We start from the raw sequence: 24,287 nt of genomic DNA, 5'->3' as shown, positions 1-24,287 counted from the left end.
ACAAAGCAGCAAAGAAAAATCATCAATGCGACTGTAAATTTAACATACTTTCCTTGCTAAAGAAAGAAGCATTTCATCGGAAAACATTTTGAAGTCTGTGTACCGCCCCATGGTCCGTCGATAAATCAGGTTATTTAACATAGTGTAGTGAACAATTCCTCGATCACCAAATCTATTTGGCACTTGCTCCAGCAGGAGTGAAAGGTTTATACTGGGAAAATTATCAAAGTCACTAGAAATTTGTTCTTCTTTTGCAGGACATGAGAGAGTAGCTTGCCATTTTTCAGGATCCTCTTCTGGGCAGTAACAGTACTCATGATAAACAGGGCCTGATAATGAAAACAGGAACACAACGTATTACTAAGTGTGCAATTACGCATTGTCTCTAATATTTTTTAAATAAACCATAGAAAAATAATCTATAAAAATGCAATGTTTAAATATTTTCAGTTTACATATTTACAAGATACTTGTTCACTACATGAAAGAAGGCCTTTGCATGTGCACTTATACATCTGCACATTTGATGATATAGCAAGTATTTTAAAAACTTAACCACAGTTTAAAAAAACCTTGCCCACAGGACGAAAAAAGGAGGAAGGCAGCAGAAAGGAAATTATAGACCAGTCAGCCTGACCTCAGTGGTTGGAAAGATGTTAAGGTCAATTGTTAAGGATGTGGTGATGGAGTACTTGGTGACACAGGACAAGATAGTACAAAGTCAGCATGGTTTCCTTCAGGGAAAATCCTGCCTGACAAAACTGTTGGAATTCTTTGAGGAGATTACAAGTAGGATAGTTAAAGGGGATGCAGTGTATGTTGTATATTTGGACTTTCAGAAGGCCTTTGACAAGGTGCCACACATGAGGCTGCTTACCAAGTTAAGAGCCCATGGTATTATGGGAAAGTTACTAGCATGGATAGAGCATTGACTGGTTGGTAGAAGGGAGTGAGTGAGAATAAAAGGATCCTTTTCTGGTTGGCTGCCAGTGAATAGTGGTGTTCCACAGGGGTCAGTGTTGGGACCGTTTCTTTTTATGCTGAAATAAATGATTTAGATGATGGAATAGATGGCTTTGTTGCCAAGTTTGCAGATGATAGGAAGATTGGTGGAGAGGCAGGCAGTGTTGAGGAAACAGGCAGAATGCAGAATGGCTTAGACAGATTAGGAGAATGGACAAGAAATGAAATACAATGTTGGAACTGCATGGCCATGCACTTTTGTAGAAGAAATAAATGTGCAGACTATATTCTAAACATGGAGAAAATCCAAAAATCTGAGATGCAAAGGGACTTGGGAGTCCTTGTGCAGAACAGTCTAAAGGTTAACTTGGAGGTTGAGTCAGTGGTGAGGAAGGCATATGCAATGTTAGCATTCATTTCAAGAGGTCTAGAATACAAGAGCAGGGATGTGATGCTGGGGCTTTATAAGGCACTGGTGAAACCTCACCTTGAGTTTTGTGAACAGTGTTGGGCTCCTCATCTTAGAAAAGATGTGCTGGCATGGAGAGGGTCCAGAGGAGCTTCACAAGGTTGGTTCCAGGAATGAAAGGGTTATCATACGAGGAACGTTTGATGGCTCTGGGTCTGTGCTCACTGGAATTCAGAAGGATGGGGTGGGGGGGGGATCTCATTGAAACCTTTCAAATGTTGAAAGGTCTAGATAGAGTAGATGGGGAAAGGATGTTTCCCATGGTGGGAGAGTCTAGGACAAGAGGGCACAGCCTCAGGAGAGAGGGGCGCCCTTTCGAAACAGAGATACAGAGAAATTTCTTTAGCCAAAGGGTGGTAAACTTGTGGAGTTTATTGCCACATGCAGCTGTGGAGGACAGATCGTTGGGTGTATTTATGTGGAGTACTTCGCCATGTATTCAACCTGAGCCTGAGGCTCCGGAGGGCTCCTGTACTGTGGAAGACGTCCTGCCTCGTCCCTGTGCCGAAGACGCCGCGCCCCAGCGGCCTCAATGACTACAGACCAGTGGCATTGACCTCCCACATCATGAAGACCCTGGAGAGACTTGTTCTGGAGCTGCTCCGGCCTATGGTCAGGCCACACTTAGATCACCTCCAGTTCGCCTACCAGCCCCGACTGGGAGTTGAGGATGCCATTGTCTACCTGCTGAACCATGTCTACGCCCACCTGGACAAGCAGCGAGCACTGTGAGGGTCATGTTTTTTGACTTCTGCAGTGCGTTCAACACCATCCTCCCTACTCTGCTGGGGCAGAAGCTGACAGTGATGCAGATGGATGCTTCCCTGGTGTCATGGATTCTTGATTACCTGACTGGCAGACCACAATACGTGTGCTTGCAACACTGTGTGTCCGACAGAGTGATCAGCAGCACTGGGGCTCCACAGAGGACTGTCTTGTCTCCCTTTCTCTTCACCATTTACACCTCGGACTTCAACTACTGCACAGAGTCTTGTCATCTTCAGAAGTTTTCTGATGACTCTGCCATAGTTGGATGCATCAGCAAGGGAGATGAGGCTGAGTACAGGGCTACGGCAGGAAACTTTGTGACATGGTGTGAGCAGAATTATCTGCAGCTTAATGTGAAAAAGACTAAGGAGCTGGTGGTAGACCTGAGTAGAGCTAAAGTACCGGTGACCCCTGTTTCCAGCCAGGGGGTCAGTGTGGACATGGTGGAGGATTACAAATACCTGGGGATACGAATTGACAATAAACTGGACTGGTCAAAGAACACTGAGGCTGTCTACAAGAAGGGTCAGAGCCGTCTCTATTTCCTGAGGAGACTGAGGTCCTTTAACATCTGCCAGACGATGCTGAGGATGTTCTATGAGTCTGTGGTGGCCAGTGCTATCATGTTTGCTGTTGTGTGCTGGGGCAGCAGGCTGAGGGTAACAGACACCAACAGAATCAACAAACTCATGTTGTGGGGATGGAACTGGACTCTCTCACAGTGGTGTCTGAAAAGAGGATGCTGTCTAAGTTGCATGCTATTTTGGTCAATGTTTCCCATCGACTACATAATATACTGGGTGGGCACAGGAGTACATTCCGCCAGAGACTCATTCCACCGAGATGCAGCACTGAGCGTCATAGGAAGTCATTCCTGCCTGTGGCCATCAAACTTTACAACTCCTCCCTTGGAGGATCAGACACCCTGAGCCAATAGGCTGGTCCTGGACTTATTTCATAATTTACTGGCATAATTTACATATTACTATTTAACTATTATGGTTCTATTACTATTTATTATTTATGGTACAACTGTAACGAAAACCAAGTTCCCCCGGGATCAATAAAGTATGACTTTGACTAAGACAGAGATTGATAGGTTCTTGATCGGACATAGCATCAAAGGTTATGGGGAGAAGGCTGGGAACTGGGGTTGAGAAGGAGAAAAAAAGGGGATCAGCCATGATTGAATGGCGGAGTAGACTGGATGGGCCAGATAGCCTAATTTTGCTCCTATTTCTTATGGCTTTATTTGCAATAAGAGAACTATTCCAGCTACAGCATCCTAGAACAGTCGCTAAAAAAGTGTACAAGATTACCACGAAGACACCCATGAAAAGACTTTGCATTTCTAGTCACAAACCTTCCCTGGATTTGAGGATGGGGAGGAGACCTGAAATACAAAAGCAAATCACAACACTCTTGGATCACAATACATCCAACTACTTAAAGTTCTTTCTACTGAATCTCTGAAAACAAAACTACCTGCTCTAAGCCCTGAGGGGCAATACTACAATAAACATGGATTGCCTTGTTTAAGTCACAAGACATAGAGTATGAATAGAATTAGGCCATTTGCTCATCAAGCCTACTCCAGCATTTCATCATGGTGATTCATCTTTCCTCTCAACAGCATTCTCCTTATAACCTTTGATGCACTTAGTAAACAAAAACCTATCGACGCAAACATGAGGAAATCTGCAGATGCTGGAATTTCAAGCAACACACATAAAAGTTGCTGGTGAACGCAGCAGGCCAGGCAGCATCTCTAGGAAGAGGTACAGTTGACGTTTCGGGCCAAGACCCTTCATCAGGACTAACTGAAAGAAGAGTTAGTAAGAGATTTGAAAGTGGGAGGGGGAGGGGGAGGGGGAGATCCGAAATGATAGGGGAAGACAGGAGGGGGAGGAATGGAACCAAGAGCTGGACAGAAACCTATCAAGCTCCGTTTTAAATATACCCAATAACTTGGCCGTCTGTGGTAATAACTTCCATGGATTCACCAGCTTCTGGCTAAATAAATTCCTTTAGGTGGCATGGTAGCATAGCAGCTGGCAAAATGCCAACATTCAGGGTTCAATTCCCACCGCTGTCTGTAAGGAGTTTGTACGTTGTCCCTGTGACCTCGTGGACTCAGATTCCCCTCACATTCCAAAGACTCACAAATCAGTAAGGGTTAGTAAGTGTAGGCATGCCTTCTGATTGGCATCAGAAGCATGGAGACACTTAGGGGCTGCCCCCAGCACATATTCAAACTCTGTTGGTTATTGACTCAAACGAATCATTTTATTGCATAGTTCAATGTACGTGTGACAAATAAAGCTAATCTTATCTTTATCCTCATCTCTGTTCTAAGGGGACACCTTTCCATTCTGAGGTTATGCCTTTTGGTCCTACACTCTCCTGCTATTGCAAACATCCTCTCCATGTCCATTCTATCTATGTTTTTCAATATTCGGCAAGTTTTAATGAGATAACCCTCATTCTGCTAGACTCCGGTGAGTAAAGGCCCAGAGCCATCAAACGCTTCTCACACATTTACTTTCCCAGGATCGTTTTTGTAAACCCTCTCTGGATGCTGTGGTCCAAAATTGCTCACAATACTCCAATGCCTTCTAAAGTCTCAGCATTGCATCCTTGCTTTTATATTCTAAACCTCTTCAAATGAATGTGAACGTTGCATTTACCTTGCTTACTACTGACTCACCCTGCAAGTTAACCTCTAAGGAATTCTACATTAAGAATCCCAGGTCCATTTGCACTTCCAACTTCTGAATTTCCTCCCTGTTTAGGAAAAAAGTTAGTGCCTTTATTCCTTCTACAAAAGTGCATGACTATACACTTCCTGACCCCTGCAGAACACCACTGGCAGCCAACCAGAAAAGCCTTTTTACCCCCCTGCCAGTCAGCCAGTCTTCTGTTCATGCTAGTATCTTTCCTGAAATACCATGAGCTCTTATCTTGTTTAGCAGCCTCATGTGTGACACCTTGTCAAAGACCTTCTGAAAATCCAAGTAAACTGCATCCACTGACTCTCCTTTTTCTATTCCAACAGATTTGTCAGGTCAGATTTCATCTTAAGAAAAACATGCCAACTTTGGCCTATTTTATTATGTGCCTCCAAGCACTCCAAAACCTCATCTTTAATAATGAACTCTAACATCTCGCCCATCACTGAAGTCAGGTTAACTGACCTATAATTTCCTCTCTTTTGCCTCCCTCCCTTCTGAAAAGAGTGGAGTGACATTTATGATTTTTGTAATCCTCTGGAACTATTCCACAGTGAAGAGTGAGACAAAATACTTATTCAATTCATCCACCAATTCTTTGTTTCCCGTTATTACTTCTCCAGCGTCGTTTTCCAGCAGTCCAATGTCTACTCTTGCCTCTCTTTTGTTCTTTATAGAATCGGTAAAAACTTTTGGTATCCTTTTTTACATTATTGGTTTGCAAACTGCAGGGCGAATTCTATCACATTATGATCGCTGCCTCCCAAGGGTTCTTTTACCTTAAGCATCCTAATCAAATTTGGTTCATTACACTAGTGGACTCAACAATAAGCTCTCCAAAAACCCACGTTGTAGGTATGGCTAAATATCAAATAAGTTTGAACTTGAAGTTGATTCTACATATTCTTTTTCTTGGATCCAGCACCAACCTGATTTTTCCCCAGATCTACTTGCCTATTAAAATCCACCATTACAATTATAGCACTGCCTGTTTTACATGCATTTTTAAATTTCTACTTCCCAGACACCCCACCTCCTGGCTACTACTCAGAGGCCTGTATACAACTCCTATCAGGGTCTTTTTACTGTTGGCCAGAAAGAATGACAATCTACAAATCAGTGAATTCAAATGAATCAAGGACAGTGGAAGCAGCGTTTGTTCTTGTCGCATGCTTGGGGATGGAGGCTGCCATTTTGTGAAGACACTCTATTCTCCATTTTGTGCGCCTTACCTGCTGGGCTTGATCAATATTTTAAAGAAGACACAATGATTCTTCAGGTAATCTGCTGGACTGGAGACCATTTCCAAATGAGAACTTATTTGTGAGATGTTCTTTGGTTGGCTAGAACATGCAGGTTTGTGAATGCTGGGGTTGATGCCTGCCTTAAGTGATTCAAGCTCACTACTGATTGAGAACAAAGAGCCATAAATTATCGACTGTCACTTGATAGGAAGAGGGCAATAAATGGATGCCGGCTTGGAGCAGAGCCAATAACAAGGTGTTGAAGGACAGATACATGGCCTGTGGCCAATGACACTGGAATGCACTATTTGAATTGATAGGGAATGGATATAAAAGTGGATGCTTCGTGTGTGCTGGTAGCGGTAACTTTGAAGAGTAACCATTGCAGATACAAACGTAAGCAAACCTGTGTGAATCACGTGGTGAGTGAATCGGGACAACGAGGAATACCTGGCCAGCGTAACCTCCTTTGCCCGGGTAATTCCTTCGCTATTCTTTGACTATCCAGGAGAGTCAGGGATACTTAGCGAGTGTGCACACAAGGTATTCAGTGTATGAATTCACGTACTTGTTAGTTTGAACAATAAAGGTACTTGTCAGTAAATACAGATCTCTCTGTGCCTCACTAAGCATCGTTATAAGTGGAAGTAGTACTTTTTTTTTACAACAGAAATGGCGTCCCTGGGTGGGTTCGAGGTTAAATCTCCTGTTGAGTCAGCAAGAGACTCGAGCCGGACCACGTGGGTGAGAAACAAAGAGATCGGGAGGCTGGGTCGCTAGTTAGTACTGACCCAGGATGAAGAATTCAGGGGAATCTGCAAGTCTGAAGGACTTGGATTGTTTTGATTGGAGGGGATTCCTCCAGAAGTATGTATTGGGGAAATGGCCACAATACGGGGAGTATGCTGGACGCACCAGCGGTGAAGTCTTTTTTAGAATTGCCAAAGGGAAATTGTCGGATAAGGAATTTAAGCGACTACTGAAGCCAGTAGCAGTTGCCTGCCTCATTGAGGACTTAACAGGATATCAGCAAAAAGCCGACGCTAAGCGAGGTAAATTAGAAGACGAAAACTAAAGAATCAGAAAGGCTTTAGAAGACGAAAACAGAATGCTCTGAAAGGAGTTAGAAATCCTCAAGGGAAATTTTACAGATTTACAGGGACAAAGTAGTATGGACTTGGTGCATATGAATCAATTTCAGCTGAAATGCGAGAAACTGGTTAAAGAACAAAGTAAACAGGAAGAAGAAACTAATTTAGGCAAGAGCCAGGCAGAGGAATTAAAGAAACAGTACAGTGATTTAAAAACAGCTATAAATGTGATACAGAAATCAGTTTCTGAAAAGAGAAGTAATACTAGTGATCATACAAAGTGTTTAAAGCAGATAGAAAAGCTGCACAGAGAGGAATAATATGTGCTTTTGGATCTGAAGGAGGGGAGGAGAATGAATATGCAGATACAGATGGGAATGGTTTAGCAGATGATGCGACTAGATATGGTTGTGATAATGACCAAGGGCTTCTCCCTGAGGATCGCCCGCCCTCGTACAATGCTAAGGAATCGTCGGTGCCAACGGCACCACTATCCCCCCGAGTTACTATTACAGAGGGAGGAGTTGGGGCAGGAAATCAAAACCAGAGTCTAACATACACTACCCTGTTTGGAGGACAGCAGCTGCTCAGAGACATTGCCAAAGATATCGGGATTTGTGGGTTTGGAAATGACCCTCGGGAACTGCTTCAAGCAACTAATCATAAGAGAATAATACACGGCCTAGATGATGCTGAGGAAAGGAAATTGACTATAATGTGCTTACATCCAGGTATACTCACGGCTTTGCCAGATATGCAACAAGATGGGGGCACAAATGGGGAATTAAAGACGACCATTTTGACTGTTATGGGTATTAACAGAGGAGACCCGGTACAGGCGCTAGCCAAATGTTACCAGAGGAGAGGTGAACATCCCAATGTGTTTGCATCTCGTTTATGGACGGTGTTCCAAGGTGTGTAGGGAACAGCATTAGATCGAGACCATTTAGGACCAGAGCCTTGAAATAGATGATTAAGGACATTGGTGTCTCACTCTACCGATGAATCTAATAAGGTATTAGAAATGTTTGATACTGAGGAAAATGAGTACAGCATGGGAAAAGGAGACACAAAGGCCAAATAAACCCACTAAAGTGCTGCCTGTTGGAGGTGAGGTAACTGCCTGGAGAAATGAGGGTAGGGGATCCACCCCAAATATCACCCCACTGCACTATCAAGTGACCAGAAAAACCAGAGGAGATGAACCGGTGTCGAGAACAGGGAGACTTGGAGGTAGAGTATTTAAATGCTATAATTGTGGTCAAGAGGGCCACACCAAGAGAGAATGTTCAAATCTGAGAAGTGGGAGAGTAGAGCAAGGAGGTTTGACCTTGGAGGGGCCAGGTAGAACAAGCCCACATAACAATGAGGTGAACACATCGCCATCTAGGGGATTGTACCCCGAGCCTTAATGATGGTGTCAGGCCTCACCAACATGGGTGGGGCAAGACTGTAAGACCTCTAGTAAATGGTAGGATCAGAAGCTGCCCTGTTACCTTGTTATGGGACACTGGAGGATCCTGAACCACCGTCAACACCATTAACGTAACTAATGCAAACAGGGAGATACAAGGTAAAATTATCCTAAGTGGATTCACAGGACATTCACAAGTGGGACATGTGAGTGCACCTTTGGAAGTTAGAATAGGAGACAGAGCATTAGAACATTCCATAGTGCTAGTTGAATTACCCCAGGAGTAAGAATATATACTGGGGAGTGATACGTGGCCAAAGCGGGGCTTTGTTTTGATCCAGTTAACTGTATGATCTGGCGAACGCATGCCACAGACAGATTCCAGTAGGTGAATATTAGGATAGAATATGCACCATGGGTGAAATGTGGATAAAACCACAGATGAGCAACGATCACATGGTACAGCAGATCATTGCACAGAACTCAGGGGCATTTGCATGGTAAAGCATGACTGCAGGAAGATGGCTGGCAGTGTGTGCATAACAAGGTTCAGACCCCAAACCACGGAAGCAATATGGGTTTCCAAAAAAAGCTGAGGAAGATTCAGTAAGGTAATACAGAGTTTGGTACAACAAGGGGTACTGAGGCCAGTAGCCTCCACTAATAACTCACCCATATGGCCAGTGAGGAAACCAGATGGTAGTTGAAGACTGACAATAGACTATCGAGAGCTGAATAAATTAACAGCCCCAACTGTAGCAACTAACCCAGAAACAGTAGTCAAACAGAATGAAAGAGTGCAATGGTTTATAGTTTTGGACATAAGTAATGGATTTGAGTCTATCCCACTAGAAAGAGAGTGTCAATACAAGTTTGCATTTACCTTTCAAGGACAGCAATATACATGGGCTGCCCTACCACAGGGGTTCCATAATTCCCCATCTATATTTCACCAGTTTTTAGGGGAAGGGTTAAAACGGTTCTCAAAGCCTGAATGCTTGGTCCAGTATGTAGATGATCTACTCCTGCAGACTGACACTAAGCAGGAACATTATCAGCTATTGACCGAACTGCTGCATTCGGACTAAAGGTAAACCATAAAAAAAGCACAGGTGATGAAACAAGAAGTTAGTTATTTGGGAATAACCTTGACACCAGGAAAAAGGGAAACTGATAAACGAAGAGTGGAGTTGGTTATGAAACTGCCTATTCCCCAAGATGTGAAAGGGCTGAGGTCCTTTCTGGGGCTAATAGGCTACTGTAGGGATCACATTGATGGATTTTCCACTAAGGCAGTTCCTTAATGGAGTTACTGAAAAAGAATGCGGCATGGGAATGGGAATCAGAACGTACCCAGGCCATCACAGACCTGAAGCAAGCACTGGCCACAGCACCTGGTTTAAAAACCCCAAACCCAAATGAGGCATTCTCATTGGAGGTGGCTACAACTGATACCTCCCTCTCAGCAGTGTGATTATAGGAGACACATGGTAAGTTAAGACCAGTAGCGTATGCATCACGCATGCTCTCACCAGTAGTACAGGGGTACACTGTATGTGAAAAAACACTTGCTAGTGGTTTTCTGGGCGGTACAACATTTCGCCTACATATTAGATTCGATTCGATGACGAGGACACTCAGTCCTCGTTTATTGTCATTTAGAAATGCATGCATTAAAAAATGATACAATGTTCCTCCGGTGTGATATTACAGAAACACAAGACAGACCAAGACTAAAACTGACAAAAACCACATAATTATAACATGTAGTTACAACAGTGCAAAGCAATACCATAATTTGATAAGAGCAGACCATGGGCACGGTAAAATAAAGTCTCAAAGTCCCAATAGCCCATCATCTCACGCAGACGGTAGAAGGGAGAAACTCTCCCTGCCATGGCTTCCAGCGCCACAAACTTGCCGATGCAGCATCCTGGAAGCACCCGACCACCGTCCGACTCTGAGTCCGTCCGAAAACTTCGAGCCTCCGACCAGCCCTCCAACACCGAGCACCGTCTCTGCTGAGCGCTTCAACCCCAGCCCCGGCTGCTAAGCAACAGGTAAAGCCGAGGATTCGGGGCCTTCCCCTCTGGAGATTTCGGACCACACAGTAGCAGCGGCAGCAAAGCAGTCATTTCAGAAGTTTCACCAGATGTTCCTCTGTGCTCTCACGTCCGGCTCCATCAAATCAGAATTGTGCACGGCGCCATACTTGACAGATTACAGATATTCATCACCGGAGAGGCCGTGCACGCTGCGCCGCACCGCCATCTTCTCCTCCTCCTCCTCCATAGTGGGATTTAATCCACTTACAATATTGATGGAACATACCCCCATACAATTACTGTTACATGGAAGGATTAAAGATGGTTCATTAAGCCAGAACAGAATTGCTAGATGGACATAGCTGTTGCAAGGGAGAAATATAACTGTAAAACGAGTAAGTACCACCACTATGTTAGCTGACAATATGCTGTACCAAGGTGGTGAAAATGAGTGTCACGTCATGATAGTAAATGATCCCAAGGGACCATTTGTATCAAAACTAAAAGGAGAGGGTAGAGGCAAATCAGACAAAGTAATGCTTAAGACCAAAGACACAAAGGAGAAGGGAAAACCCTACTTTAAAATTTTTGTAGATGGCTCCTCATCAGTACAGGATGGTGAGGGGAGAACTGGGTGTGGCATATATGTCGAGGATGAACATGGCCAGGAAGGGTGTGGTATAGCTTTAAAGCTACCCAAAACCATGAGTGCACAGGCAGCAGAATTGGCAGCTGTGGCACATGTGGTTAGCCACCCAGCGTGTTTTCCACCTGGATCAATCACACACTCCGATAGTATGTATGTCTGTAACAGCCTTACAGAACATTTGCCTCTGTGGAAAGCAAGAGGGTTTGTTTCAGCTGACAGAAAGCCCCTCCCATCTGCTGCTCTGTTGCAATATATATCTGAAGAAGCAAAGGGGAAAGAATATGGAGTTGTAAAGGCAAAAGCCCACTCTAAATCATCCCCTGAGGGGAATAGGAAGGCTGATGAGTTAGTGAAGCAAGGTGCTTTAAATGGGCAGGAATGGCAGCCACAGATCGGGGAGATGGGACGGCAGAAGGAACAACAGGTTGAGGTTATAGATATAACCGAGGAGCAAAAGAAAGATAAAGAATTTTTTAAAATAATAGAAGTAGGGTCAGAAATGTATGAACAGCACAAGGGTGTATATGTTAAGGATGGAGTAGTCCTATACAAAGGAAAGCTTGTGGTCCTAGAGGGAGGAAGAAATCAGATGATCCACTGGTACCATGATTTATGGGGACACCAAGGAGCTGAAAGCACCCTGGAAAAGATAAAGGGGGTGTGTTGGTGGTCTAGGATGAAGGACGATGTGGAACACTATGTCAAGAATTGTTTCTATAATCCTGATGGAAATGTAAAGAAAGGAGCCCTCCGACATACCAGACCAGTGGAAGGGCTGTGGACTAATTTCAGATAGATTATGTTGGTCCCTTAGCCCACCCCAGGAGGGTACAAATATATTCTGGTAGTAGTAGATACTTTCATCAAATGGGTGGAAGCTTTCCCAACTAAGATTAACACAGCCAAAGCCATCGCAAAAATTTTACAGGAAAGAGTTTTCACTCGCTGGGGATTACCTCGGAGTATAGAGTCGGGTAGAGGCAGACATTTTACAGCCCAGATAATGCAAGATGCCATGGCACTTTCAGGGATCAAGCAGAGATTTCATATACCCCATAGACCACAGTCTAGTGGAATTGTGGAAAGGATGAACTGAGTTTTAAAAAATATGATGGCCAAAATGGTGCAACATCGAACAACATGGCAAGTAGTTTTGCCTTACGTGTTGATGATAACAAGGAACACAGTGGCATCTCCAACAGGTTACACCCCTTATAAGCTCATGACCGGAAGAAACATGCGAGGGGTAGAGGAGTTGTTAGGATTAGATTTGTCAGAACCTGAAACAGATAGGATAGTGTCAGAAAAGTGGGTACAACTGTTGGTAGAGACAGTGAAAGAGGCCAATTATGTGACAGCCCATCAAATAGGAAAGAAAAAGCAACAGAGTAAAGCCTACTTTGACTCAAAAGTCAGTCCCATAGAATTAAGCCCAAGACAAAGAGCGATGATTAGAATACACCAACCCATTTCATTTTTAAATCCAAGGTTTGCAGGGCCCTATGAAATCATAGACAAAGCAAGTCCATCAGTATACAGGTACTAACTTCTCCAGATAAAAGTGGATGGTACCACAACAACCAGTTGAAATTGGTGGGGGAGAAACAGATAAATTATCATCATCGGCACGTAACAATTGATGTACATGATGGTCCCAATTTTGGAGACTTGGCAACCGATGTACATGATAGTTCTGATTTGGAAGATCTGAGTTTGGAACAGTTATTCCAAGAAGATGGCAACAGATCTGACCAAGGAGGAGTTTTTCTATTTTCTTAGTCTGAAGAACAGGGGAGGTTTGTAAAGAAAATAAGGAGAAGAAATACATTGGTTCCTGTCTCCCCTATCCTGAAACGCAATTGGGTGAGAAAAGATGGACGACTTGAGTCCAAAGACAATTGGGAGCCTAAATTGCATGGGTTGGAAAACCAGATAGAAAATATGGCCTTACAGTAATTTAAGATTGGAACTGGAAATAAGAGCAGATATTACCCTTTGTGTGCTTACAGATTTAATTCAACATGAAGAGAATAATGTATTTTATGGTGATGGAATTGACCATGACTGGGGCCATGATTGGATGTGCTTCAGAAACATTACTGCGGATGAACTTGTCAATAACAACTTCGTTAAGTGAAGACTATTCGGTAATCAAAAGCAATTTTTCTCAACGGACACGGGTAATACAGGCACACGTGGAAGAAATGGAAGACTTGAATTTGTATTATGCTGGGGTAGATGGTTTGATGCGCGTGGATAAAACATTAAACATTCCAGTGGGTACAAAGGTACAATTCCTATGTAATAAAATTTTAGAAGTGACATTGTTTAGTAACCCAGAGGGGACAATTATTATTCAGTTTTTAGGCCCAATTATTGAGGAACCTTCAGGTGATGATGGCCACAGTAAGATTACAGTCCTGTGGGATCACTCTCATGTGAATATCAAGTGGGGTAGTGATCTACACAAGAGATATATCGATTGGGGTGGCCACATCAAGCGTTTCTCAAAGATTGTTTCTATTGTTATAAACTGTCCACAGGAAGATGTAGTACACTGGGAGAATAGAATGGAAAGGACACTAAGGGACACGGATAAGAGTTTCTGTCAGGGCCCAAGCCCTTACAGGGTTTTCAAAACTAATAGGAAATTGACCACTCCACAACCCCAATTAACTGAAACTATACCAGAGCTTAAATGTAGTGAGGCTCAACATAATACAAATGGGGTAGGATTAGTGTTAGAAGATACAGGGGAATTTGTCACTTTGGTACCAGGGTACCAACATGTGCAGGTAATTTTTAATTTAACTGAAATAATGGTGCCTGAATGGTGCTCTTCTACAACAAAACAATTATTTACTCACCTTCTCGGGAGACAACTAAGCAGGAGTGAATTTAGGTCAATCAAAAATAGAAAGAAGAGAGGACTATTGGAATTACTGGGAGCAGGTTATGCATCAGCGATAGCAACGGTTAATACCTTAGATATAGCAGAATTGGAAAATCAGATACCGTCTCTTCAGCTAAAAATGCGGGATATTACTGGGGAAAGTTATCAGGATCAGATGCAAACTAGTCAAATTGGTCGGCGTGCATCACAGGTAACGCTGGATTCACTTAAATTTCTGAAACCACTTCAGGATACAACAAATTTGATAATTGACTGCATAGACCTCCTATCTAAAGGAACATATAAAGCAGAGATCTGTGCTATATATACTAATTGGTTGCTCGCTATGGTTGGTACGAATTTGTTACAACTTGATGCACATCAAGTACCAAATTAGATATCAGATGAGCAATTGATGGAATGGGTTGGAGAAGAGGTTCCCTTATGTCATATTAGAAGTCTTACACTAACCAATAGAGTACTGGGTATTTGTGATGATGGTAAAGGGAGGTTTTATGTGGGTGCAGTATTCCACATTCCCCATCATGGAAATAATTTAACTTACTCCTTGAAAAGGGTTCGCAATGTAGGTAAATATCATGAGAATACTTGGATATCCTTAAGCAACCCACCACAACATGCTATTGTTATGAATGGTATCAGAAAAGGGATAGATTTTTCAAAATGTTATCGAGGGGGAAGCCACTAGGCTTGTCCAGAAGAGATGACGAGACAAAAACTTGTGGATTGTGGTTTCAATACTTATGAGAATTGTTCACTGTCTATTTTGCCTGTAAATAATGATTCTTTTCTGCAGTATGCACTGGTGGGACGAACATATATAGCAACATCAGCCATGAGTTATACCAAGGGATGGAAAGAGTGTCCTTTGGAAAGTCACAATGTTGCAATTGGGGATGTGACTGTAAATTTGACTATTGGAGGACAAACTTTGCCTCAACCAGCAGTGGAGAAGGTGGTGGAGGAAAGTCTTGCAATCTAATGAACTGACACGGATCGATATTTGTGGGACTATGTTGTAACTGAGTTGCCACCGATTCCTCATTTGACGGCAGACTGGGCACAAGTGGTGGAGGAGGCAAAGGAGATAATTCGTCAGTGGGCTGAACATACAAAAGTTATTAAGACACATGCTGAGAATGCAAATGAAATATTGAATGACTCAGACTTTTGGGATAAATTTTTTAATTGGGGATCAAATGTTCAAATACATCCATAGGTGAGATAATCTCACATGCTGCTGTAATATTAATTTTTTGTACACTGATGATTGTATTATTTAATGTATCAACTTAGAAGATGGAAGGCTGAAATTATGCAAAAGGTAGAGGGTAATGATTTTGCAATACTGAATAAACGATGGTCAGTATAAAAATTGTATGAATTTAGTACGTAAATGTTATAATGTAAGTGCAGCACACCTGCTGGGGATCCATGGCAATTCAACGGACAGTCAACAGAATAGAGGAGGATAGAGAACCTAAGATAAATATCTTTGGATCAAGAGGAGGGAGATGTTGGCCAGAAAGAATAACAATCTACAAATCAGTGAATTCAAATGAATCAAGGACAGCGGAAGCAGTGTTTGTTCTTGTCGCATGCTTGGGGATGGAGGCTGCCATTTTGTGAAGACACTCTATTCTTCATTTTGTGAGCTTGACATGCTGGGCTTGATCAATATTTTAAAGAAGACACAATGATTCTTCAGGTAATCTGCTGGACTGGAGATCATTTCCAAATAAGAACTTATTTGTGAGATGTTCTTTGGTTGGCTATAACATGCAGGTTTGTGAATGCTGGGGTTGATGCCTGCCTGAAGTAATTCGAGCTCACTGCTGATTGAGAACAAAGAGCCATAAATTATTGACTGTCACTTGAAGGGAAGAAGGCAATAAAGGATGCCAGCTTGGAGCAGAGCCAATAACAAGGTGTTGAAGGACAGACACATGGTCTGTGGCCAATGACACTGGAATGCGCTATTTGAATTGATAAGGAATGGATACAAAAGTGGATGCTTTCTGTGTGCTGGCAGCGATAACTTCGAAGAATAAACATCACAGATACAAACGTAAGCAACCCTGTGTGAAGCACGTGGCAAGTGAATCGGGACAACGAGGAACACCTGGCTAGCGTAACCTCCTTTGCCCGGGTAATTCCTTCGCTATTCTTTGACTATCCAGGAGAGTCAGGGATACCTAGGCTACGTCCACACTAGACCGGATAATTTTGAAAACGCTAGTTTCGCGTAAAAACGATAGGCATCCACACTAGGCGTTTTTAAAAATACCTCTGTCCACATTAAAACTGATATTTGGGTGAATCTCCTCCTACTGGGCATGCGCAGGACACACAGAAAACAAGTGAACAGGAAACTGTATACTTGGTGCACGTTTGTCAGTTACAGACTAGAAAAACTTAAAAGGAAATTACCAAACGAAAGACTTGGTGCGCGTTTGTCCAGAAACATTTCCTACAGCCATAGTCTCTTCACTGATGAAAAGAACGACAGCTACAACTAAATGCAATAAGGCTTGTTACTGGGCAAAAGTGAAATCTGCTGTTACCTTATTTGTTTGCCTTTACTTTTGCCATGTCTTTGTGTATTATTTTGCTGTATTTAACATGTGCAATAAAACGAGTTACTGGGAAAAACTGACAATTGCATCTATTGAATGTTTGCACAAGCATTACATTAATAAAGCACCTTGTTAGATGTATAAAACATGTCTGCATCAGTGTTATCTTGTATTTCCATACAACGTTACACTAGGATGTTACACATCTATTGTCGGATATTGTTGTTGTGGTGTTGGAGGTTGCATTCAAGAGAACAATGAAATGCCGCGCTGTCACCACCATTTGTTCCGGCATGTCATGACCCCGTACACACTACGCCGGATATTAGGCGTTTTCAGATTTATTCACTCTGGAGAACATTTCTGAAAATTCTACATCTTCATATCCTATGTCACTTCTTTCTAAGGATTTGATTTCAATGTTTGCCAACAAATCCACCGCTCCCCTGCCTATCCTTTTCTATACATTGTCTATCCTTGGATGTTAAGCTCCCAACTATGATCTTCTTTCAACTACGGATTTGTGATGTCCACAACATCATAACTACTAATTTCTAATTGTGCTACAATATCATTTACCTTATTACATATATGGAGCGCATTCAAATATAACACCTTCAGCTCTCTATTCACCACTCTTCATTTCAAATTTGTCTCCATGTTGCCTGAAGTTAAATTCTTATCCTTTTCTAAACTTCTTAAAATTATTTTTTTTGTTATTGTGGAGACCCCAGTAACCTCGCCTGCACTCTCCCTCACTTTTACTTTATCCCTACTTTTCCAAGTGGTTGAACCTCTGCTATTTAGTTTAAAGCCCTATCCACAGCCTCAGTTATGTGATCCACTAGGCCATTGGTCCCAGCATGGTTCAGGTGGAGTTTGTCCCAATAGAACAGCCTCCTCCTTCCCCAATACTGGTGCCAATGTCCAACGAATTCAAACTCACTTCTCCCACACCAATCTTTGAGCCATCCATTTAGTTCTGATCTTGTTAATCCTCTGCCAGTCTGCATGTGGCTCAGATAACAATTCAGAGATTATTATCTTTTTTGGTTCTACCTTTAGTCCTTAGCTGCTCAAGTTCCCTCATCAGAACATCTTGTTCTTTGTAAGTTATTGGTACCCACATTGCTTCTATGATGTAACAATCAGTCTAGAAAATACAAAGAATCAGAGAAATGCACAGCACAGAAGCGGGTCCATTTAGCTCACCTCATCCATGTCAACTGTGATGCCTATCTACACTAGTTGCATTTACATACATCAGGCATGTATCCCTTTATACCTTTCTTGTCCAAAGACTTGCTAGCATTTAAAATTTCTAGGAAGAAAAAAAGAGCTGCAAAGAACATTGAACTCATAAGTTAGTTCTTGAGTGTTAGGTATACATGAAGCATATTGGCATTTATTCCACAAAGAACAAACAAAATAAATTGTTCTATAGATCTTTGGTCTCAAACAACAAAGTAATGCACATATTCACATACCATGACATGCTTTGAATTACCTGAAAGCAACACACATATTCAATAAAATTCCATAAGCAAAAATGAACTGAATAATGAGACTAACAAAGATCATCAGTTGTCAGGCATCAACCATTTCCTTACAGATGCCTAAGCAACTGCCTCAAAATCTCACAGTAGCAATGTAAATTAGTGGAAGGTATTCTGAAGGTAACCTTATATAAGATTGGTTAGACATAACCTACCATGTACAAAACCATGTTGACTATCCATATTCAGGTCCTTTGGACAGACAGGGCCTGATTATGGATAGTCAACATGGCTTTATATACAACATTATATGCCTTATATACAAACGTATTTTTCTTTGAGAAGGTTACCAAGAGGGCTGGTAAAGGAAAGGCAGTGGATGTTGTCTACATGGACTTTAGCAAGGCTTCTAGTAAAGTCCTGCATGGGAGGCTGGTCTAGGGGTTAAGTTGCCTGACATTCAGGATGAATAGTCAATAATCAATTGGATTCAATGCTTTTTTTAATAAGAGAAGCTAGAGAGTGGTAGTAGAGGGTTGGCTTCTTGACTGAAGGCCTGTGACCAGAGGAGTGCAGCGGGAACTGGTGCCTCGTCCATTGTGGTTTATCATCTATATCAATGATTTAGATGATAGTGTGGTCAACCAGATCAGCAAATTTGCGGATGACACCAAGATTAGAAGTGTAGTGGACAGTGAGGAAAGCTATCAAAGCTTGATAAGTGATCTGGACAACTGTAAAAATGGTCTGAAAAAACGGCAGATGTAAATTAATGCAGACAAATGCCTGAGGCATTGCATTTTAGTAAGACTTGCACAGTGAATCATAGGGCACTGAGCTGTGCAGTGGAACAAGGGGACCTGCAAATACAGATCCATAATTCCTGCCATAGCCCCATCAAAGCACGGTAGTGCCTCTACTTTCTTAGAAGTTTGCAAAAAATTGGCATGTCATCTAAAACTTTGATAAAATTCTATAAATGTGCAGTGGAGAGTATCCTGACTGGCTGCATCACAGCCTGGTATGGAAACACCAATCCCCTTGAATGGAAAAGCCATCATGGATAAAGCCCTCCCCACTATTGAGCACACCTACAAGGAGCAGTGTCACAGGAAAGCAGCATCCATCATCAAGGACCCCCACTGTCAGGGCCATGGTCTCTGCCTGCTGCTACCATTAGGAAGGAGGTACAGGAGCCTCAGCACCTAAATCACCAGGTTCAGGAACAGTTATTACCACTCAGCTATCAAGCTGTTGAACCAGAGGGGATAACGTCACTCACCCCATCACTGAACTGTTCACAGAACCTATGGATTCACTTTCAAGGATTCTTCATCTCATGTTCTCGATATTTATTATTTATCAATTTTTCTGCATTTGCACCATTTGTTGTCTTTTGCACTCGGGTTGTTTGTCCAGCACGTGTGCAATTGCACATTAATTCTATGGCGTTCCTTTGCATCTACCGTGAATACCCACAAGAAAATAAAACTCAGGGTTGTATATGGTGACATACATGTACTTTGATAATAAATTTACTTTGAATCGATCAGCACCTGGACCATGTAAAACATAGACGAGGAGGAATTTCTTTAGCCAAAGGGTGGTGGATCCATGGAATTCACTGCCACAGATAGCTGTGGAGGCCAAGTTATTAAGTACATTAATTAAGTTATTAAGGGGAGGCTGGTAGTCAGGGAGTGAAATGTCACAGGGAGAAGGCAGGAGAATGGGGTTGAGAGGGATAATAAATCAGCCTGGAGGAATGGCCTAATTCTGCTCCTATGCCTTATGGTCCCACATCTCTCTAGAAAGTTCCATACGAATGACACCAGGACAAACTGGCTCCAAATCTTGTTACACCTTCAGACACCAATAAAAGAAGTTTGGAATCTGAAGTGAATGTGCTTCAGGAAGAAGAACTCCAGGAGGTTAGTGGAGGCCAGTGATCTCAGCCTGCTTAACTGCACCACCTGGACATTCATTCCCCTCTGCCACTCATCTCAGAGCAGAACCCCAAGCCAAACCATGAATGTTGGCAACAAATATCGTCGTTTCACAAAACTGAAGATTGTTTGTCCACAAGTACCATATCCAAATCCTTGCACAAGTCATTATGTTACAGAGTAGGCAGTACAGCTCAGGCAGCTCTCTAGTGAGGGGCATTCGTGCCACAAAAAGGCATCTAATTTTCAATACCTGAAAGAGACAATTTACTCCCCTCCTCAGGATCTTCTTAGAGCCATCAAGTTGTATAGTACAGTAACATGTTCATATCCAATCTTTCTGCCCTTCTAAACTAATTCCATTTGTCTGCAATAGGACAGTATCCTTCTAAGCTTGGCTTATTTAGGTGCCTGGCTAAATGCCTCTTAAACAAAGTAATTGTATCAGATTCCACCACCTCCACTGGCAGCACATTCCACCTATCAATCTTTTTTTACAAAATAATTTGTTGTCATAATGCTCTTTAAATTATCTATCACTCACCTTAAAACTATACTCTCTTGTTTTCCATGAAAAATGACTTTGATTATCTGCCCTACCTATGCCTCTATTAATCTTATATACTTCCTTCTCTGAAGTATAACCTCCCTCCAATAACTAAAGTCCTCCATTCCTGGTGAATCCCTCTCCAGTGAAATCACATCCTTCCTAGAGCACGACATCCAGAACTGCACAAGTGTAGCCTACAGTGTGTATTGCAACAAATATCCCAGCTCATATGTTCAATGCTTTGACCCATGAAGGCAAGCATGCTTCCTGCACCACCCTCTCCAACCACGTTGCTACTTTCAGGAAACAGTAGACTTGGTCCTCTTGGTCTCTATTCATCACCAAACAAGAGAAAATCTGCAGATGCTGGAAATCTGAGAAACACACACGAAATGCTGGAGGAACTCAGCAGGCCAGGCAGCATCTATGGGGAAAAAAGTACAGTCGATGTTTCGGGCTGAAACGTTGACTGTACTTTTGTCCCTATTCATCAATGTTCCTTTGCGCCCCACCATTTACTGTACATGCATTATCTCTACTTCACCTCCCAAAATATATCACTTCGCACTTGCTGACATAAGTTCCATCTATCAACACTACGCCCAACTTTGCAACTGATTTCCATCTCACTGTATCTTTAGAAAGCTTCCTTGCTATCTACAATAACACCAGTTTTCATGTCACCACAAGCTTATTAACCATACCTCTTGCTTTCTTATCCAAGTTGCTAGTATACAAACAGCAAAGCTCCCGGCGCCATTCCTTCCAATCCACTCGCCGTGGACTAGTGTAATGGATGTTTTTCCAATCAGTAAAAAAAAGATCTTCTACAACTACACGCGGTCTCCGATCACTAAACACATTTTGGTTCAATTAGCCATCTTACCTAGGATCTCAACCTCTTCCACCAGCGCACCTTGTCTAATACCTTTAAATTAAAGTCTCTATAGACAACATCAATCTCTTTGGTCATCTTCTCAAAATAAAAACTAATTGGCAAGACAGGATTCCATCCCCTCCCCCTTACAGAGTCATGCTGACTCTCCCTAATTGGCCCATGCCTTTCTAAACATACAAACACTGTCCCTAAGAATTTTCTTCAATAACTTCCCAACCAGACTCAGCAACACGTAGTCACCTAGCCTGTGCAGTAATTACCTTCATGAAATATCCCACCTTCAAGATCCTGATGAATTGTCAGTAACCATGAACTTAACTAGAACATGTACAGAAATCTTATGGCTATAGGGCCAGGTCTGAAGTGCTAATCATACTAATCCCCAAATACTTTTCACAGGACACCATATCGTCACAGGTGATCAGAACTGCACTAAATACTCCAAATTCAGCCTCACCATCAACTTGTACAACTTCAGCATAAAGCCCAACTCGTGTTCTCAATGCTCTGACCTATGAAGGTCAACGTGCCGAAATCTCACTTTATGACCCTAGCTACCTGTGACATCCCTTTCAAGAAATTGCGGATCTGTACTCCCAGATCCCTTTGTTCCTTAGTGGACTGTATTGGTCCTACCCTGGTTTGTCCTCCCAACGTGCCACACCTCATGCTTAGCTGCATTAAATTCCAAGTGAAGTGAAGATACTCTTCACTGCGCCTGAATCAGCACAGCTCCAACAATGTTACAAGAGGGTTATCATCATCCTCAATAAAACAGCCTGATTGGTTAGCACCATCCTAAACACTGACTTCATCCACCATCTAAAAGACATCTTCCAAATCAGAACCCAGAGCACCTAGGATATGACCATGTTTGGGGCAAAATCTCCACAATTTCTAGTTTACTTTCCTCAATAACTCCAACAGCTACCAGCATGTCCATGTGGCCTTTTACTTCAAGGACCCTCAATCATTTGTCCCACTTTATCTTCACGTTTTCTCAGTTGTCCTAACTCCAAGCCTTGATTTTAAACTTTTACATACCTTTTAAGATATACGGTGACTGGCCTACATGTTGACCTTGATGAAATACTTCAATCTTTATCCCCTCAATGGCACTTCCATACATTCGATACCTCATCAGAAATGATCCATCATTTCGATCCAAGGGCGTTGGTACATATCGGCGAACGTGTTCTCTGGTGTTTAGCACCTTGACAGTAACACTGAAAGTATTGCTGCCTAAATTAAAAAATAAATGCATATCTTTGGTTTGCCCTATTCGACTATCATACAACAAAAGAAAACAGCTAGAGACTTTTAAGGATCCTCATTTTTCTAGATGAGAAGATTTAACAGAAAATCTACATCCAAAGTAGCCTTTAATTAAACAGAACTTTAAGACAATCTTTAAATCATTCACAGATGTTTGTTATTGCTTGTGATTCCCTTTTAATTTAATGTTGGGATCTGTTATACTTTTTGTACCGCAAGATAGAAAAAAAAGAAAACAACATTGAATGAAATACACAACAATTATGGATTGTATAACTAAACTTGAATGAAATTAAGCAGTACCTGGCTGCACAAAAATGTTACAACTATAATAGTTCTAAAAGTTAAATTATAAAAATCTACTTCAAAATTTACGGTCATGTTGTTAACTAGAAATGTTCAAAAGGAACAAGTTACATACCAGGGGATGAGGTGATATTTTCTCCCGTGTTGCTCACTGCCTGGATATAGAAATATCGAACCGGCAGCACAACATCAGCCCTCAGACCCGGCCCCCAGACCAAACTTCTCTCTGCACTTACTTCCTCTTTCATTGGCTCACAGTAACAAATAGAAACCATCAAAACTAACCGCATAAAAAGTGACCATGGCAGAGAGAGGTACTGCCGCTGCATTTTCCAACCTGCCTTGGGTTGCAGCGAATTCACAGATAACCCAGCCCACCCAAAACTTCAAGCCCACCCGGCGCTGTTCAACATTCTTGGCCGCGTCTGAGTGCGATGCGGAAACCCCGACGGCTGCGGGGAAACAAGAGCCTCACGTCAGAATGAAAGGAAAATCTGGAGCGGATCTCTGGTGGAGCCGAACCGAATAACCATAAACTTGTATTTCCAGAGTGCCTCTAACTTCATGAAAAGCCTCATGGCCAGGGGTGCAGACGTACAGTGCTAATTTTTTAGGTGCCGAAGCTGACAAAATGTTTGCCGTTTCCTATATCCTCTCTCTATATATATCACACCCAATTTGTGTACCTGCTCATTTCATGTGCTGGGGAACTTCCTTGCCCCATTCATGTAATGAGCAGGTACACAAATTGGGTGTGACACATATATATATATATGAATCGGGCTTCTTATAATGTCAAGCACTAAACCAAGATGAAAGAAATATATGAATTCCAGAGGTCCACAGAAATAAAGTGATAGTTAAGACATTAATAAGGTTATAGCCTAGCACAACATTTTGGTGTATAACCGGTACAATAAAACATATAATACTTAAATTAGTAATATGAAAAAG

At 42.2% G+C, this 24,287-nt stretch overlaps 1 protein-coding gene across 1 annotated transcript in view; it reads right to left on the bottom strand.

The window, feature by feature from the left end:
• The window catches only part of poglut3 (protein O-glucosyltransferase 3), a 41,975-nt gene extending 18,202 nt beyond the window's left edge, over positions 1-23,773 (bottom strand). The window contains exons 1-3 of the mRNA XM_072264318.1: positions 23,449-23,773; positions 22,797-22,994; positions 49-329 (exon numbers count right to left, since the gene is read on the bottom strand). Coding sequence (XP_072120419.1) covers positions 49-329; positions 22,797-22,994; positions 23,449-23,662 — 693 coding nt within the window. The 5' untranslated portion in view covers positions 23,663-23,773. The remainder of the gene's footprint in view (positions 1-48; positions 330-22,796; positions 22,995-23,448) is intronic.
• Between the last annotated feature and the right edge of the window lie 514 nt (positions 23,774-24,287).

This window comes from Mobula birostris, chromosome 7, assembly GCF_030028105.1.
Source record: "Mobula birostris isolate sMobBir1 chromosome 7, sMobBir1.hap1, whole genome shotgun sequence".
Taxonomy (NCBI): Eukaryota; Metazoa; Chordata; class Chondrichthyes; order Myliobatiformes; family Myliobatidae; genus Mobula; species Mobula birostris.
Note: the sequence above shows the minus strand (reverse complement) of the source record. Positions and strands in the feature narration are given on the sequence as shown.